At 35.0% G+C, this 20,413-nt stretch overlaps 1 protein-coding gene across 4 annotated transcripts in view; it reads right to left on the reverse strand.

Moving 5' to 3' along the window:
- The window catches only part of LOC121367466 (forkhead box protein P1-like), a 118,488-nt gene that overhangs the window by 11,676 nt on the left and 86,399 nt on the right, over positions 1 to 20,413 (reverse strand). For 3 of the 4 annotated variants that reach the window (XM_041491649.1, XM_041491651.1, XM_041491648.1), the window contains exons 6-12: positions 14,582 to 14,753; positions 13,016 to 13,103; positions 11,349 to 11,561; positions 9,899 to 10,139; positions 8,080 to 8,156; positions 7,055 to 7,156; positions 2,115 to 2,236 (exon numbers count right to left, since the gene is read on the reverse strand). In XM_041491649.1, the coding sequence (XP_041347583.1) occupies positions 2,115 to 2,236; positions 7,055 to 7,156; positions 8,080 to 8,156; positions 9,899 to 10,139; positions 11,349 to 11,561; positions 13,016 to 13,103; positions 14,582 to 14,753 (1,015 nt within the window). The remainder of the gene's footprint in view (positions 1 to 2,114; positions 2,237 to 7,054; positions 7,157 to 8,079; positions 8,157 to 9,898; positions 10,140 to 11,348; positions 11,562 to 13,015; positions 13,104 to 14,581; positions 14,754 to 20,413) is intronic. The other variant, XM_041491650.1, reaches the window with a different exon arrangement.

Here is a 20,413-nt window from a genome sequence, read left to right on the forward strand (position 1 = left end):
CATTTGAGTGCTATATAAATGTGCAAACATGCACTAATAACAGAAAGGTAAGACCCCAAAAGATGTTTGGTTTGGGGGTTTTTGTACATGGAAATTTACTTTTAATATTATTCAGAAAAACATAAGACATAAATTTGAAACTTATGCGAAGAGTGAATAGTCAACTAATAATATTAGCAGGGCCACTATTAACATATTTAATGAATAAATAAAATTAATAAATGAATGAATAGATGGTAACAAACTTTAAGACTGAATTTGGAATGGACATACTTCAATCCCAATCTCAGAAAATTGGAAAAACTCGGAAAGAGGTCAAAAATGAAATATTCAAGATGTTTCAAACTGCATTTTTTTCCACCACCGACCTAAATGATACTTAGTGGGTACAAACATTTGCCCCATGCTAGTGGCCATAACAGATTTCTGATTTTACTTTCTCGAACTCAAGATAATTCCATTCTTATTTACCGGCTGAAACCTATCTGTAATCAGGGGCCTTATTCACAAAGCTCTCTTAGGCTCTGCTAGACAATAAAGCATCCTCTTTGCATGTCTCTTAGCATTACACTGCGAGATCGCAAAGTTGCGAGAGTATAGTGAATTAGGCCCCTGTTTATCATGCTAATACACATGCTGTCTAGATGAACAATTGTCTTGTCAACTAGTCTAATTACTGTTGACTAATGATCTACTCTAGACTGGTTTCAAACTCACATGCTTGTCTTATAATACTTACCATACAACTTACCATACTTTCTCTTTTAGGCGAACAGCAAACTATTTTTCTCTAGGAAAACTGTCCACAACCAAGCAAATTGCTAACTGTCTACTGGTCACTACTTGGGAGTTCAAGGCATTCTTCTAGTGTGAAATTTATCAACTAATTAACTTTTGAATGATACAGATTGGTGAACTTCTTGTTCAACGACAACATATCCAAAATGTTGAAAATGTGATTCCACATACTCTGATTTATTTTATTTCATAAGAAAAAGCATGTTTGTATGCAACTAAGTTTTCTCAAACTTTTAACACAAACACCTACTTCCTCACCGCATTTCCACAATGTTATTTTTCAGTTTCATCATGAATCCAAATAAACTTGTATCTTACATCATTATGGACACATATTTCTTACATTTTACAAATTTATCTGTTCCAAAGATCTTTCAATATTTTTGTATACACTGAATGACAGTTATTTTTAGATTCTTGAAGGTTTTACAGACATTCTTTTTCATCTTCCTTCGTCAGTTATTTACTAAAAATGTATGTGCTGAACCAATGGAAATCTGCACTTGGTTTTTAAGGTCAAAAAAAATAATCTTCATGACATAATTACATAGCTTTATTATTTTATCCAAAGTTGGAATACTTTGTTAAAAAAAAAAGGTTGTGTACATACTTTTAATATTCTTGTAAATATGAACAGTTTTTAGATTTATGGAGTTTTTTAAAGATATTTTTTCATCTCCCTTTGTCTGTTATTTACTAAACAGTGTACATGTTCCAAGTGTTTGCTGAACCAACAGAAATCTGTACCGAGTTATGCAGTTTCTGTGAAAAGTTACCTTACTTTATTGAAGGGTCGTGAACTCACTACCGACACTGACAACTCATGCTAGAAGCTGGATTCTCTGAATGCAAGCAGATTGAAAAGCAAGCAGGGCCGGTGGGTGGGTGGATCAGGTGGGTGGGTGGGCAAGCTGCAGGCGAGGAGGTTAAGACAGAAGACAGTGGTGCACAGAGTGCTACAAGTGATGCAGTTCTACGGAAATGCATGAATACGATCAGTGACCAACAGCTTGCAGACAGAGAAAAATAGTGCTTACTGTGCAGCGGTTTCAGTTTCATGATATTTTCGGGGTCGCCCTCGTGTCAAATGACGTCGCCTTATAAACTCAAAGTCATCCACCATCCAAAAAGATCCAAAATCATCCTCATATCTTACAAAGCATTTATGCAGGGACAAGTTGGTGCGAATAGCATTCTGTGCAACAAACAAAGTGGGAAAGAAAGAGGATTGAAAATTGTTAGCGGCAAAAAGGACAGAAATGCAATAATTAGAAGAAACAAAAAAAAAGCACATAAGTAATATGTTATAAACCTACCCGGTCAATTTTTGGGGCCGCCGTTTGTAGAATTCTACCTCGTCGACCGTCCAAACTGCACCCTTAACATTCTCAACTCGCATAAAACATTTGTGAAGACTAAGGTTGTGGCGCACGGCATTCTACACGGAAACACAAAGAAATTGCTTTACTACATGTCTACAAATCAAAAAGAGAAGGGGAAGTGACAGAACGGAAACAAAATAAAAAACAGATTTCTAAAATCACTAAAGTTAGAACCTATTGCTGCCTGTAACAAGTTAATGAAAAAATAACAAGTTTTATCTTAATTATGAGGTGAAGTTAAGGTTTTTTCTGAGGCTATTGTGTAACTTTCATTTTTAAGATTCAACAAAACCATAATCATAATGATTTTGAAAACAAAATGAAGTTTTTGCTAGTTGTTACTGATACAATATAAATGTTGGATTATTGTAAGGAGTAATGTCCTTACAAATTTTCTTTTTTTCTTTTTGTCATACATGTGCATGTATAATGCTTTAAACTGATTATGAAACTAAACTGAGGAAGGGTTTTTTTTCATTGTGATTTATTAATAATTTTTTTTACTCAATTTCAAAGTTGTCCATAACTGATCTATTTTGGCACTAATCAATGATATTTAGAGACAAAAAACTTTGTTTACCTTTTTTCTTTAAATGAATAATTTTAACAAAGAAAAATGCCAACACTAGAATTCAAGTGTATTTTTGCAGCCAAAATATTTAGTTTATAGAAAATTAATTACTAAGTACAATCTTTCCCCAAGTGCAACATATATATTTTTTAAAAAGCAATTTCATTATTGTCACAGCGCAAAAAAAAAAAAGAAAAAAAAGTTTTTTTAAATCTACAAGTTATCTCCCTTGCATTAAAATAACTATTATTTTGACAAACCTACTAATTATTTTAATATAATTTTCTTAGCAACACACAGGACAGCATATTAATAGTAACTGAACTAAGTACATTTATTTAACTGTAAAATAAAAACATATTTTCGTTTCTATGCACTATTTTTGCTAAATGAATTTTAAAAATGAGTAAATCTAAAATACTACAGTAAAAATAATAATAATAATAAACCAACTATAAAAACATAAAATACTAGAAACAGATTGTTCCCCTGGCTGTAATGGCTGCTGTTCATGCAACTGTGTTTATTAAGACAAACAATACACACACGTAAAATAAAGTGCTGGTACGATTAACCTTGTTACGGCAAATATTACACATTATAAAAGCATACACTGGTATCGCATCACTTTTTGTTTGTTTAACGCAGTTTAAAGCAGTTGTCAGGAAACTGGACCTTTTTTAATACTCAGGGCTCGAAATTAATGCCAGCACTGACAGCAATTGCCATAGCTATGATGATTTCCATAAATCAGGGGCTTGACCGATGGCAGTTTTTTGTCAATGGATAAAAATCCATTACAATGAGTTTACAGAATAATTTTGTGTTTTAAATTTTGTGTTTATTTGTTTTTATTTACTGTTTTAAAATGACTGTAAGCAGACTCAAAATTGCCATAGGTAAGCATTTTACGTCCTATGGTAAATTCTTAAGTTCAAGCTTTAAATAACCCACTCCTCCCAATATATATATATTTTCTCAGTGGGTAGGAAATGAAAAAGAAGAAAAGATCTTGTTCATCCTGACAAAACCCACTAGTTTAGCAGTGAGTAGGAAATTTACTTTCAACATACTGAAATCAAGAAGGACATTATGACTTTTATCATGTCGTTAGTTTGCAGTAAATATATCTTTGTTCCGGGACAGAGCTTAATACATTTGATGACCATATACACATACATGTATGTGTGACAAGTTCCAGCATTATAAAAGAAAGTGTTGGAACATGGCCTTCAAATTCTTCGACATATATTACTTAAAATATGTACAAAATCACAATACATAAATAATTATGTTAGTTTTGATATCGAAATCGATTTTCAGCAGTGGAATATTCCATAATAATACTTTATCACTGAAAACATAAGGCATCTAACCACATGGTTTACTAAAAAAAAATCACAAAGAAATCAACAGAATACAGCTTCAATTTGAAATTATAGAATCAATCTGCTTATATATTTTCAGTTAGAAGAATCCACTTTAAAGAGAATGCATTTATCAAGAACATGTACATAAAAAAACTACATAAAATTTGATACAATAAGACTATAAATATTAGTGGATAGAGGAAACACCCTTGTATAGTTATACCAGCTTTTGACAGACACCAATAAAACCTTTGTAGATTTGGTCAATTATCTACAGAAGACAGTCAAATGGTGTATGTACTGGTGGCAGATGATAATTAGTAATTTGGTTTTACTCATAGTTTAAACAATATACTCGATAACAAAAGATACATGAACATGAATATTTTGATGTTTTTTTCATGATAATTAAATGATTGTCAAAATGAGCTTACAATGCTCACAAAACATTGATCATTTTAACGAGACACAAAAACTAAATGGGATTTAAACTGAATAATTTTAAATAAAAAAAACAGAAAAGTAAATTAATATTCATGTTGTTCAGTAAACAGCCAGAGACAAGAAAACCCCCCAGAATAATCTTTCTTTCCGATCAGCCTAAGTAATTTTCATTTGAAAACAACTAAACAAACACTGTCTGCTCACAGTTCCAACAAATATCTGCCTATTAACACAGGGAATAACACACATATAAAATGCACAACTTCAGTACTGAAATGTACAACTTTAGTACTGGTTCTTTCTTGATATGTAAAAGAATGTTCACACCATCACCAGCACCACCACCAACCCGCCTCGATGGTATAGTGGTTAAGACGCTGTCTGGGTTCACACCATCACCAGCACCACCACCAACCCGCCTCGATGGTATAGTGGTTAAGACGCTGTCTGGGTTCACACCATCACCAGCACCACCACCAACCCGCCTCGATGGTATAGTGGTTAAGACGCTGTCTGGGTTCACACCATCACCAGCACCACCACCAACCCGCCTCGATGGTATAGTGGTTAAGACGCTGTCTGGGTTCACACCATCACCAGCACCACCACCAACCCGCCTCGATGGTATAGTGGTTAAGACGCTGTCTGGGTTCACACCATCACCAGCACCACCACCAACCCGCCTCGATGGTATAGTGGTTAAGACGCTGTCTGGGTTCACACCATCACCAGCACCACCACCAACCCGCCTCGATGGTATAGTGGTTAAGACGCTGTCTGGGTTCACACCATCACCAGCACCACCACCAACCCGCCTCGATGGTATAGTGGTTAAGACGCTGTCTGGGTTCACACCATCACCAGCACCACCACCAACCCGCCTCGATGGTATAGTGGTTAAGACGCTGTCTGGGTTCACACCATCACCAGCACCACCACCAACCCGCCTCGATGGTATAGTGGTTAAGACGCTGTCTGGGTTCACACCATCACCAGCACCACCACCAACCCGCCTCGATGGTATAGTGGTTAAGACGCTGTCTGGGTTCACACCATCACCAGCACCACCACCAACCCGCCTCGATGGTATAGTGGTTAAGACGCTGTCTGGGTTCACACCATCACCAGCACCACCACCAACCCGCCTCGATGGTATAGTGGTTAAGACGCTGTCTGGGTTCACACCATCACCAGCACCACCACCAACCCGCCTCGATGGTATAGTGGTTAAGACGCTGTCTGGGTTCACACCATCACCAGCACCACCACCAACCCGCCTCGATGGTATAGTGGTTAAGACGCTGTCTGGGTTCACATCCTGGTACTGGCTTCCACTCAGTTTGAGTTTCGACAGCTCGGTGTGTGTGCATGGAGTGGTTACAGGGAACATTTTGTTCAGTATCGCGTCGTGATTCGCTACACACAATTCAGAGATCGCTACACACGATTCAGAGATCACTACACAATTTTAAAATACTAAACTGTACTTACTAATCTATTTTCACGTGACTAAAAATATCGCTAATCAAGATTTTGAAAACAAAATGTTCCCTGGTATAGGTGGGTATTAGGCCATTTAGTAGCACAATTATTAGGTAAATAAATAAGAAAACATTTAAATACATGTATAATTCACAGAAAATCATGATGGATATAAAAAACTGACAATAGTCAAGAAATACAGAAAGCACATTTCTTCATCATCAAGGAACTCAATGGGTATGTGTAAGGCCACTATACCAACTTCTCTCTCACTAACCACAGAGAAAATGCAATGTTTGTTTTAAAACATCAGTGCTGGCATTGTGTACCTGGATACATGTTGTTAAGAAACAGATTTTTACTGATGTAGAATTATTGCTAGTTACCCTTTGTCAGTAAGGCATAAAACATGCCAGAGTTGGGCATAGGTCTTGGTCCGAGTCTGGCGAATATGGTACCAGTCGAAAAAGAAACATACTAAATTGAATGTGCCAGTGCAAACTACAGATCTGGCATCATACGACATTAGAACATATCTATTCTACATTTTAACAGCACCAGACTATTAACTGAGACTCGCCAGACCCAGACCCAGACCCAGACCCAACTTCAATGTTGTTTATCGACAGCTTTTTTTGAAACAACAATTACAAGAAGAGTCAAGACAGAAACATTTATTGAGTGCCAATGAAATCCACAATTCTCCAAAAATACAGAGCTCACTGAACTTATGATTTGCAAAAAGACTAAGGACCCATTTTACAAAGCGATCTTAGTGCTAAGATCACCTAATATTAAATATCTAATAAATGCAGTTAAGGTGATTTAATTCTAAGATCACTTCATAAAACCTGGCCCAAATCTATGAGTGCCAATTTTTGTTGATCCTGGTTACAAATAGTTAAAATATGCAAATTATTAATACATACATGTACATAAATATTCACCTTGCAAGGTGTGTGTACAAAAACCAAACCAACATGAACCGCAAAACAAATGGTACCAACCTTCCATGTGGCCTCATTGCGACGGAAATATGCAAATGTATTCTGAAACCACTGGTATATTTCATTTAATGTCAGCTGTCGGTGAGGTGATTCAATGATAGCCTGAACAAGAAAAACATATTTGTAAATTTACAATTAACAGAAAACAATTTCAGGCTTGATAATCAATGATTTTACTTTTTATTTTTGGTTATGAATTGCAAAGTTTTAGAACTTATAATAACATAATAAACCTGTGCAATTTACATTTTTTATCAATTTTTTTTTTTAAATTCCTCGTCAAAAACAAATTTCAGTGACATATTTGTAAATTTACAATTTATATAAAAATATTCATGAATCAATAATTTAGTTCTATTTTGGTTATTAATTGCAGGTTTTAGAATAATAAACCTGTGCAATTTACATTCTTGATCAAATCATTTTTCTTTTTTTCCCTGTTGTCAAAAGCAAATTTCAGTGACCCCAAAAATAATGTCTAAAGTTAATGACAAATAAAAATAATTTCACATGGGACATAACAGAGGCAGATCCAAGGAGGGGGTAACTAGGGGACCTGTTCCTCTAAAAATATTCAAGAGCCCCATTTTTTTTCTTTTAATTTAGAAACAAAATAATATTTTCACTGCGATGCCTTTTTGATGAGTTGGTTCATGTTCCCTTTTCCTGTTAGCCTCCCCCATCCACAAAATATTTCCTGGGTCTGCCCCTGCAAAACCGTAACCATAACTGTTAGCTAACATATTTTCTACTGTTTTCATCTTACTAATAACTGAAGTACCAAAATATTTTAAACCATGCTTAAATACAATATTGCTGTTATTGCTCAATCTTCTGTTCTTAAATCAAAACAATATTTGACTAATTATTTTGTAAACGTCTTTTGTGACATATTGAAGAATCCGATCCATGTTGCTGGTGTCAGAAAAGGACATCAACACAAACTATTTTAATGGGTTGATCAGAGTAATAATACCATAAATAATGTCTGTTCAAGGCTGGCTGTAGTTATCTAGTGTACAAACCTGTCTTATTAATGAAGCGTATGTAAAAGGAGGTCTCACATCGGTACTTTTATAAAAGTCTCTATTTCTTTGGATTTCTGTGAATAGAAAATGAACACATTATAAATTTATTTGTGAAATCAGTTGTATTTTTTTAACAAAAATACATTTTTAAGATTATATAATATTTTTCATTTACAGATATTAATTAATAACCATTACTTATGGTGTAAATAATTTGAATCCCCTAAAACAAATCTCGCTATTGAATCTTAGAATATAATGCAAAACGTTCAGGCCCACAGCCTATTGGAGTCAGAAAGGCTGGATCACCCAACCTAGTCGATAAAGTGGCATTTGTTTAAATAATTCTGTTCTGTATTTGTCAAAACAAAAATGCACCTTTACAAAATAATTTAATTGCATCTGTTAGGTACTTAAAACAAGTTCCAGAGTAAAAACACATTGAAACATTTTTAAAAAGATATAGTAATAGACATGTCGTAATACAAAAGGTCCACTTGATAAAAAGATATAGTAATAGACATGTCGTAATACAAAAGGTCCACTTGATAAAAACCACCAACCTCTCAGTCAAGTCTCGCTATGGGCCTGATGTTGCTTAACGGTTAACTTAATAATAAAATTATGAACTTTGAGTTATATGATTTAAATCTATTTTACTGTACACTTTGTTTTTCCCAGTATAATGAGTGCAAAGTGTTATTCCTACTTTTGTCTTACAAAATACTTTTAATTTTCCTTTTTAATGTTAGCAAGAGTTAAAAAACTGTCTCTAAAAAGTTAACAATAAGACATAAAATCTTACATATTTTTGTTTAATACTTGTTTTTGTTTCCCCAACCCACCCTATTAGTTGCAGAGCAAGCTCTGGCACTTGCCACATTCGCCAATTGCGAATTTAAAAAATAATTGGTAAATTTCATTTTAATTTGCCGAAATAATTTAATGTAATAAATGATATTGTGTTACAAAATATACTGATGGGAAGAAATAAAGGAACACGCAAGGAGTAACATCAAATGTTGACTACAACCAAAATCCTCGTCCAAAAGTATCAGGAAATTATCCGTCTTAGGTCTCACTACACAGATGTCATCTGCCATTGAAACCCATGTTAAACTGCCCAACTTCAAGTGAAGATTGCCCATAGAACGGGTTCTCGTTGGCACCAACAACATACACCACTGCGAACATACATTATATAAGCATTTATTTTCACTGCAAAATTGAGAACATTTCCGTCTCAGTTTTTTGCTATATGACCGCATCTGGCTGTAGTACCGGTCCGAACAGGTGGTTCATTAATCGATTCACTCCGGCTGTCACGTGCGCTATATACCCATGTCCCAAAAGGTCGATGCACAATATTACAAAATAACATGGGCAAAATACAGCCAGAAGGCTTACCATTAAACATACATATTGTTTTAATTCTTCACCATTTCCTAGAAGTGAATATGTGAACCATAATGTGTGTCACAATTAGGAACTATAGTGGACCGTGATGAATGAACTCTCACCCGGAAGTGATCTGTGTAGTGAGACCTTACTGGACGTCAACCCCACAGTACTCATAGGCAGTGCCACAATAAACTACAGAGATTGTAGTTTATACAGAAATAACTTCTCTAGTAGTTAATTAACTTTTTGGTCTCAAATACCATTCGTTCCCTTATTTCTTTCCATCAGTATAACTGGGTATCTATAAAATTTGGAAGTTTAAATGATAATTTGGCAAACTTTTCTGCTGACCCAGAGTTAGCCATGGAGGGTTGTAAATTGTAGTGAAAAGCGTAGAATAATCTGCATTACTTGCCCTCACTGTGAAATTTACCAGCTGATATTGGAAGATTGCACTTGTCCGACACGCGCCGTCTGATTGTCCCTGCCGATGGCGGGCTCTGTAACGAGGAGGCGGGAGGAAGCTGGGAGGTGGGGGTCATGGGGGACGCCATTGGAATCATGGGAGACGCTACCATGGAAACTGGTATTGCTTGTAAGGAAGGAGCTGTTGTATATGGAATTGACAATGCTGGGTGCTTTGATAAAATAGGTGTCTGTAAAAAAAGAAAGAAAATACAGGAAATATTACATTTTATGAAAAGTAAATTACCATAACAAGGGCCCATTTCCACAAGGCAATCTTAGAGCTAAGATCACCTTAAGTGTGTAAGGCAGTTATGCATCTAAAATGATCTTAGGCAGGGCTTCTAGATTATGGTAGCCCCACTCCCATGGCTAGTGATATTCAATGTTGGGCTAGTAATTAACTACTATTACCATGCCTGATGGTTAGTAAAAAAAATTTGGGTCAAATGTTGCAGTTAGTCTATTTTGTAAATATGAATATCTTGCCCCAACCCCCAATGTTAAGTGTTTTTAAGCACTATCTCCCTCTTTAAGTGACATCTGATTATTCCTATTTAGTAAAATTGTATTAACTTAAAGTAAAGTAGGGCTAATGAATTTTTAATTGTGGCTAGTAAAGTTTTTAAATCACTGATCCCATGGCTAGTGGATTTTATAAAAATTCTTGAAGCCCTGTCTTAGGGTCAAGATCACTTCATAGGATGGGCCCCAGTATGGTAAAAATAACATTACTTTTGAAATTCTGTGGAACAACTGAACCAAATACCTATACGGCATGACTAAATATCTGTACATTCATCAGACCTGTATGTAAAGTCATGTTGTGAAAGCTTGTGTCCCAACTTCCAAACCTATTATGTTTCAGCTTCCAGATAGGTTCCAAATATGGATCAAATATAAATAGCACAAAAAACACACACCAGACTACATGTACATGTATATCTAAAAAGCTATTTACAACTGAGGGCTGAAATTTTGCATAAGTTCATTCTGCTACCAGATATATTTTTAAGAGCTTTTTTTAATCTAAAGGGATCAACTAGGAAGATGTTAAAAAAAACTAGGTGATTTGGCATGGAATACTACAGCATCTGGGACAACAATTCTTGATTTGGTTACAATTCACAGTAAATTTAACTGGTTCTGGTTTTGGTCGCAACTTACATCAAAAGTAACTAGTTCTGGTTTTGGTTGCAACTCGCATTGAGAGTAACATGTTCTGGTTTTGGTTGCAACTTACATTTGAGAGTAAATGGTTCTGGTTTTGGTTGCAACTTTCATAAATTGAGAGTTACTGATACTGGTTTTGGTTGCAACTTACATTGAGAGTAACTGGTTCTGGTTTTGGTTGCAACTTACATTGAGAGTAACTGGTTCTGGTTTTGGTTGCAACTTACACTAAGAGTAACTGGTTCTGGTTTTGGCTCAACCTTTGGCTGTGGTGACAACTGGGGTTGTTGTTGTTGATGTTGTTGTTGTTGTTGCTGTTGTTGTTGCTGCTGCTGTTGAGATTGTTGCTTTTCATGTCTGTCAGATTGCTGTTCACTTTGATATGTTTTCATTTGTAAATGTTGCATCATCGCCTGTAACAACTCTTTCTCCCTAGATAACTGAAATATGAACATTCACTACATACAGTTTAGAAAGAATGGAAAACACTGCTTCTATTTTTTTAATATTTCAGAAAAATCATTAATCCATTTCTGCCAGAAAATAATTTGAGGGTACATCATAAAACAATGCAGACCATACTAAGTAGTTATGGGTTTGAAATTGTTGAAACTGGACACTGCCCTTCACGTACTTTGACAAATTTTAAACAGCAGTTCTCTTATTGTCACCCATCTAAAATAATTAAAATATATCCATTAATTTCCTAGATTTTAAGGTACGTAATTTTACCCTCCATACCCTCTAGCAGAAACCTGGTTGTAATTCAGGGTAACTTCCCTGAACAATGTAATTCAAGGTGATGTGACTTGACTTAGGGGTTTTACGTGCACGTTCAGAACAAGTGGTTGTAGTACATGTCTGTCATGGGTGCAAGTGTTGGCTCAAGCAAACTCCTCCGTCCATAACTGAAAGGGGGGGGGGGGGGGGGCTGGATCACCCACATTGGCAGGTGCAAGAGAGCACAGGCAGTCTGACTGGGCTTGGTAACAGGTGGGGTGGTCGTTTGGTGCTATGGAATTTTCAATATGTTCCCATAGGAATTATGAGCCAATGAAAAAGGAAGTGTGCAAATTTCTTATGGTTATTTGATGCATAATCTGGAGCGGTTCACTAAAAGTAAAATGATGCTGTTTGTTTCTGGCTTTTATTTTATCTAACGAGTACAGAGCAGAATATTGTTGGAACCTTGATTTGAGACCTCAGAGGGCTGGAGCGAATGGTATTCAAGGTAAACCCTCAAACATTTATGAACTAAAGTAACTGCAGCTCTGATTGGTTGTAATGTGACAGTCTGTAAACTATTATCTACATGTAATTCCAATAAATTTGCAAGCTTTTATTTACTAAACAGCTGTTGTACAATGTACATACAAAACTTGTTCAGTATACCCTAATATAAGAATTGCAACTGCAAAACAAAGCGCTTCTAATAACATAATATCGCTGAACTATGAAAATCTTTTTTGTTTTTTTAATTGAGGAGACGAAAAACTAAATGTTTTGTTACAAGCTGATTCAGTGTATCAAATGGCTTTTAAGAACTATAGTATAACATGAAGAAAAAAGCATTTGTTTTTCAAGTTAAAGTTCATATGAGTCTTACACTGAAGCTTCTTGTAACAAAACAGGTTTTTTCACCTGAATAACATTAAAAATGCAGATGTGAGCTTCTTAGCTTAATAAAATATACTTTAGATCTTTTAAATGCCATGTGACACCAATATGAATGTGACTAATTAGCTGATTGAATAAAATACTTTGCAGAGTAAGTTAACCACATATATTTTCAGGTAACATTTCTGTTAGCTATTTAGTAGGTGATGTGTCCATGCTATGATTCCCTCAGTCAGGTGTTCCATCTACCTGTGTTACAGTGTGAGTGTCAACTTACCTGTATTTCCAGCTGACTGACCACCTGCAGCTGAACTCGCGCTTGGGCCGTGCTGCGGTCGTCAAGCACATGCTCCGAGTTTAAATGTCTGAAAAAACAAAACTAGGTAAAGGAAGGAAGGAAATGTTTTATTTAGGAACACACTCAACACACTTTATATATGGTTATATGGCAGCAAGAGATCTTTCATATAGACAGGATAGTATATACCACAGCCTTTGTTACACCAGTTGTGGAGCACTGGTTGGAATGAGAAATAGCCCAATGGGTCCACCGATGGGGATCGATCCTAGACCAACTGCGCATCAAGTGAACACTTTACCACTGGGTTACGTCCCGCCTCCAAAACTATTCAATACTATCAATCCATAAAACAAAACCATTGCTAACAGCTTTCTCTGGCATCTCGGGGAATGACTACATGCATGTTTAGTAATAACAAAATAAATCAAGCATAATCTAACATTTTCTCTCATTAATACTGGAAAAGAAAATATTGAGAGTAACTTATCTTTCCCCAACCCACGCCAACTTGATAGTACTAACTGCACTGTAAATCAACCTTCAGCCTATAATTCATCTGTCTTCTTTTCTTACAAATTCTATTTTTATTACATCAGATAACATTTGTAGCTTCATTATACATTACAAGTACCTGTATCCTTAAACAATATATACAGCCTCAAATCAATCTCCGGATGTACTCGTTATTTCACATCTGGAATTGTTATCTGTATTAACACCGGTTTTCTTCTTTCTTTTACTAATTTCCGTGCTTATATCTAATTAAGGTTCAAGCACGCTGTCCTGGGCACACATCATAGATATCTGGGCTGTCTGTCCAGGACAGTTGGATAGTTGTTTAGTGGTTAGTGAGAGAAGACGGTGTAGTGGTCTTACACCTACCCACTGAGTCATTAAAACTCACTCTGTGTGGTAATTGGTACCAGGCTGCAAACCCTGTACGTACCACTACCAGCCTCATGTCCGATGGCTTAACCACGACACCTCTGAGGCCGATAACACCTATTTTGCATATGCTTCTTATCTAGCAAGGAGAGTTAACTCCATTTTGAATGAACTTCATCAGAACAATTAGTATAAAAGTTCTTAATTATCAGGCATTCAGACAATTTTGTAGGTTGTATTTTTAAAAGGTAATGACTAATACTAAAACTTAGTATCATCAAAATTCTGGTACCCATTATGTCTTGAGCTTTTTCAGACGTTAGTTCAACCAAGACTATATCGGGTGTACAGAACTGAATATTTTAAGCAATCTGAAGAACCACAGAATGCTATAAGACAACTAAATACTTTTGTATACATTATTTTATAGCTCTGGATCAGCAGAAAATTTTGCCAAATTAAACATTAAACTTCCAAATTTTATAGATCAACCCAGTTATTTTGTAACAAAATATCAATTACTACTTAAAATTCTTTTGCCAAATTAAAATAAAATTCGCCAATTGTATGCAAAATTTGTAATTGTTGAATTTGGCAAGTGCCAGAGCTAGCCGTGCAATAAGACCATTACTGAATTTTTTTTTGACAAAGCCTCACTTTAAAAATATGGAATAGTCTTCACAAGGAGTGTCACAACCAGGCCATTTACAGAGATTGTGTCTGTACAGAGGGTTATGTTTGTCAAAGCCGTTCGTCTTCGAGTCACTGTGAGAAGATTTGGCACTGTCGTTCGCTCTCACACTGATCGGAGAGGCGGCGGGAATTCCACCTGCAATGACAAACACAATGTTAGACTCAATATTCATGGCAGAGATCCTTTTGCAAAAAAACCCAACAATATTATTCTCAATTTCACCAGAGTATTTAATAGACCTTTTTTTTTTTTTTTTTTTTACAAAAAAGACAAATACACACACACACACACACACACACACACACACACACTGAAACTTGTCAACACCAGACCTCTGTAAACCAGATATTTTTCATTCTCTTTCTAAATATCCTACAGAAGAAAAACCTCTTAAAACTGGGTCTCTTTAAAACCGTACACTTTACTTGGTCCTGTGAATGTCTGGTTTATAGGGTTTCACCATATATACATTATATATATATATAGATATATATAGATATATATATAATTCAATGTTTATTTCCTTTTGTAAAAAAAAAACACACGAAAATAAACAAACCCAAAGAACATTGCTAAAAAACTGACACAAAAATATATATACACTTCAGAAGACATCAATTACTGTGGTAGAAAAGAAAATCCTGTATGTTTGATTGCACATAAACACTGTAACCTATTCTTTGATCAATGACTTACAATGCAGATGGTAACTGTGTCACCACTAGAGCACAATGGTTTATTAATCATCGGCTATTTAATGTTAAACATTGAGGAATTCTGTCATATACTCTTAAAAAGGAAAGCTAAGTTTTTTCCATTAGTAACAATGGATCTTTATTATGCACCATCCCAAAGACAGGATAGCACATACCATGGCCTTTGATATAGCAGTAGTGGTGCACTGGCAGGAATGCACATCAGGCTTTACCACTGGGCTATGCCTCACTCTTACTACATTATTTGTTCATCTTACACTGTAGTATGTATAATGTTCAGTAATATTCTAGTTTGGAAATTTTAAAATCAATTTTGCCATCTATAAAACATTTGTATGTTGTAAAGTACATGTCACCACAGCAATACATCTGCAAAGGTCATGAAGGCACACAGATTCCCACGCAATCCCTGTTTTGCCTTCCGAATTTTACTTTAATTATTTGTTTAGCATTCCTATCAAATATTTTCCCAACCCTAAAAGCTGGTGTGCTGTTTATTTTGTTTGTTTTCCAGCAATGTTTTCTGTGAAAGCCCAGAGTTTTGACATGTACTTCTGTACAAACACGCTGACACTTTTTCAACATCCTTTGTTTTGTATAAATGCAAATGTTGTACAGGTGTTTGAAAAACAGCCACTTCAGTGCCATTAATACCAGAATGTTTATGTCAATAACTGTCAGGAAAGTAGTACAATTATACTTGGGGAACTACAAGTGTTAATGGTGCATGTGTGTGCAAAACCACACTGGCATCTAACATATATAAAAACTAGCAGCAAAAGTTAATGAATTCAATGTAAACCACCTTGCTAAAATAAAAGTATATTGGAACCAAGGACACAGAAGAAATTATAATACTGGATATTACACTGGCATCTAAAACAAATTAAAAACTAGCAGCAGAAGTTGATGAATTCACAAATAAACCACCCTGGAAACAAGGACACAGAATTTTTTTTAATATTGAAACAGTTGTATGCACATTTTTCTACATTACAGAACAGTACTTGCTATTAGTAGGCCTATTAGTATTACAGTCATGTCAAACTATTTGGGTTTCTGAAAACAGAATGTAAAAATGCACATCTGATGTGCAAAAATAAAACCTCTTAGCACCTCATCACATTTTCAAACAGTGACTATTTGGCATCTAACATAAGGATTTTGCAAAACTGATCTACATAGTGAGGAGGTCAATCTGGGATCAATCCCCATTGGTGGGTCCATTAGGATATTTCTTGTTTTAGCCAGTGTACCATGACTAGTATATCAAAGGCTGTGGTATGTGCTATCCTGTGTGAGATGGTGCATATAAAAGATCTCTTGCTACTAATGGAAAAATGTAGCTGGTTTCTTCTCTAAAACTATATGGCAAAATTATCAAACATCTGACATCCAATAGCCGATGATTAATAAATCAATGTGCTCTAGTGGTGTCATTAAAGAAAACCAACTTTTTTTTAGATAGTGACAGAGGAAAGCTGTTGCTGTCATATGGAAGTAAGCAACTCTTACCCAAATACATGTAGCAACAATTAAGGGAACTTATATTTCATGAAACAAGAAGAAAAGCAATATTGTAGAAGAATTTTGTTTTGACACCAGTAGAGCACATTGATTAATTAATCATCGGCTATTGGATGTGATTAATTAATCATCGGCTATTGATGTGATTAATTAATCATCGGCTATTGGATGTCAAACATGGTCATTCTGACACTGTCATCAGAGGAAACCCGCTACATTCTTTCTAATGCAGCAAGGGATCTTTTATATGCACTTTCCCACAGACAGGAAAGCACATATCATGGCCTTTGACCAGTTGTAGTAGTTTACTGGTTGGAACAAGAGAGAAAACAATCAGCTGAATGGATCCACCGAGGTGGTTCGATCCTGTGACGCAAGCACCTCAAGTAACCACTCAACCGACTGAGCTAAATCTGCAGTATTTCAGATTCTCATCAGCATATGCATCAATTTCTACCCCATGCCACCTATTTTATTCTCATTATTTAGTTGTTTTTTAATTTCAGTACATGTACATATATCAGTTTTATTCTTAATTTTAATGCATATTCTGCTTTTTGATCCTTGCATATAGCTTGAAGCTGGTTGAACTAATTAAATATAAAACGCTAAAATTACCCATCCAATATGAGGGAAAATAAAGTAAAATCATTTTAGATATTTTCAATACTGAAAATCAAATAACAGCAGGCACCCAAGAGCTTGTATAGAAGTTTAGTAAAACCCCAAAACTCAAAAACCAACATAAACAAAACAGTATATATATGTATATTTATGTGTGCATGTGCGTGTGCGTGTGTGTATATATATATATATATATATATATATATATATATATATATATATATGTACACACACACATATACATACATACATACATACAGTTGAGACTGGTCTAACGGCCACCTGTATGCAATGGTCACCTGCCCATAACGGCCACTTTAAATCCCACCCAATGCATTTCCTTCTTTATTTTACCTGTATATAAAAGCCACCTGTTCAATGCGACCAGCGGCCACTATTTTTTTTACCAAAATGAATGGTTGAACCTGCTATAACGGCCACAAAATTACAATGACCACTATTTGTGTCCAAAATGGACAGTTGAACTTGCCATATCGGTCACAAGATATATACATGTATTGACCTGTCCCAGTCACAATATGAAACAACTCATCATTAATCGCATGTGCATCTTAATCTGTATGATATGGTCGGTCATTTAATTTGCAAGGTGTCTTGTTATTGGTTGAAGTAAGGCTTGTACTGAACTTATATATGTATATTCGACCTATCGACACTGATATGTAATGTATTGCAAGGTGTGTGATTTCTGCTTGTCAGACTGGCAATTGCAACAGTATGCCAGGATGTTTGTTAAGCCATTACACCTTGACAAACTGACCCTTTTGTTAATGTAGAATGATTTCTTATCTGCAACCTTTTGCGTGTTGTGTACTAATTTTATCGGTAACAGAATGCAGTGGAAAGCATTCAACGATAAATGACTTATTTCATAAGAGTGTTATAGTGTCTTAACAAAAAATATTAAATTTATGTTTTGTATAACTTTTTTTTTTGAATAACATTTTTATGTAGTCAGACCTGTCAACTTTTAGTCGAGAAAGCAGGAGGTGTGTGTTGAAAAAGCAGGAGATTTTTTTAATTCACACAATTTAACCCAAAATCGCAAGATTTAAAAAAAACATTATTACAATAAGTTATATGAATACTATATAATGTCATATATACTTGTTAACCTTAGATCTTGGCTTTAAAATTTAATTTTTTTTAATTGAAAAATTATTCATTAATTTTTTTTTTTTTTTAAAGTTTAAATATTATTATGATTTAATACATATTTAAAAAAAAAAAAATATGTTATCCAAAAATGTTAAGAACATGAACAAGACATTAAAAAATTAATTAGTACATTTACGGTATTACACTTACAGCCTTACAGGTTGCGTTACATTATCATTTGTGGTTAGTGTACCTAAGTACCAAAGACAAATTTATATAAATTAATATTCAGTTTTTACTATAATGAGGAACGGTGGCGTGGTACTTATTTAAAATCATTATAATGATGCAATAAACATTGTATTTTCATTAATCATAAGTAAAACCTCATTACGGACATCGTGTGAAATATACCGGAATTATACCCATTTCCATGAGTAATTTATGTCAATGTCAAACACAACATTTTTTAATTTCTTGAAGTGTACCCTTATAACCAACATTTTACTGCACAAACATACAAAATGAACTGACACAAGTATGTTTATACAGCTAATTGGTCTTTTCGTTGTCTTGCTGTGACATGTGATTTTAACATCATAATGCATCGTGTGTATCGCTGTCAACTCGGAGTCTGGCAGTTCAGATTCGTCATAGTTGCATTATGTAATCCAGTGGGAAGACATTTTACAAGTCAGAGGTGTTATTAGAACTAAATTGGATAGGTTTTTTTATATGGCAACACTAAATGTCAATACACAGCCTGTTGAATTAGCGGCAACACGCTTCGTAGCCATTACGATGACAACAAACATTATAATAACACGTCATTTTATAAACTCCATGTGCTTTTTGAACACTATAAATAGGCTATCCCACAATTCTCACTTCGGCAAAGGATAACAGTCGGGACAATTCGGCCTGTTACATTCTCAGAAACTGAAAGTAGTCGACATTTTCCGACATTAAAAGTAATTTATTTTATATCAGTGTTCTCGCTGCTCCATAGAAAGCAGGGCAGCCCGCCCTGCTATTACATTTTGACGTCCTCCTTTCATGTTATCCGCCCTCCTTTATTTTTCTGCCCTCCTCTTTATTTTCCAGCACCCTACTATATTTTCCAACACCAATCTCCGCTATTTCCAAATGCACACTTTATTCCACATAAAAAAACACAACGATCAGTCTGCACACGGACATTAAAGGCAACAAGCCGCGTTGTGTACGAAAAAGCAATTGATGAAACATTTACGACAGTTACCGTAATGTAATTTAACTATTTTTAACAGCCTCTATTTTGTCCCATACCTGTATCCATTTGTATGTTTAATATACACAATAAAAGTTATATTTTATTTGAGCAATGAAAACATTTTAATTTTTTAAGGATTCGGCAATCTCCGACTGAAACCCACCCCCCCCACTTATTTGGCGCCAAATTAGTCATGTGATCAGAATGGTCATTCTGTCTTTTGTTTCCACTAACTATCGTCCGATATTTTGTCCTCAATTGCAGATATAATTGGTTGTAACTGATGATTTTTACTTTCTGTCATTCTATTCAGCAGTTCTTTATAAAATATTGTAAACTTTTCACTGCTTATAAAAACAACGGAAGTGGTAGTGTTTATCATTAAAATAATTTATTTTGGATGCCAAATAATATATACACCACCTTTACAGAAACGAAACTACTTTTTATCAGTTGGCGATAATATTTTATCACAGCGATTGATTCATTCAATGAAGATGGAAATAACAAAAAATGTATTCAACATTAGGGGATCACTTTACAAACATCGTATATCT

Source organism: Gigantopelta aegis, chromosome 3 (assembly GCF_016097555.1).
Source record: "Gigantopelta aegis isolate Gae_Host chromosome 3, Gae_host_genome, whole genome shotgun sequence".
Classification (NCBI taxonomy): Eukaryota; Metazoa; Mollusca; class Gastropoda; order Neomphalida; family Peltospiridae; genus Gigantopelta; species Gigantopelta aegis.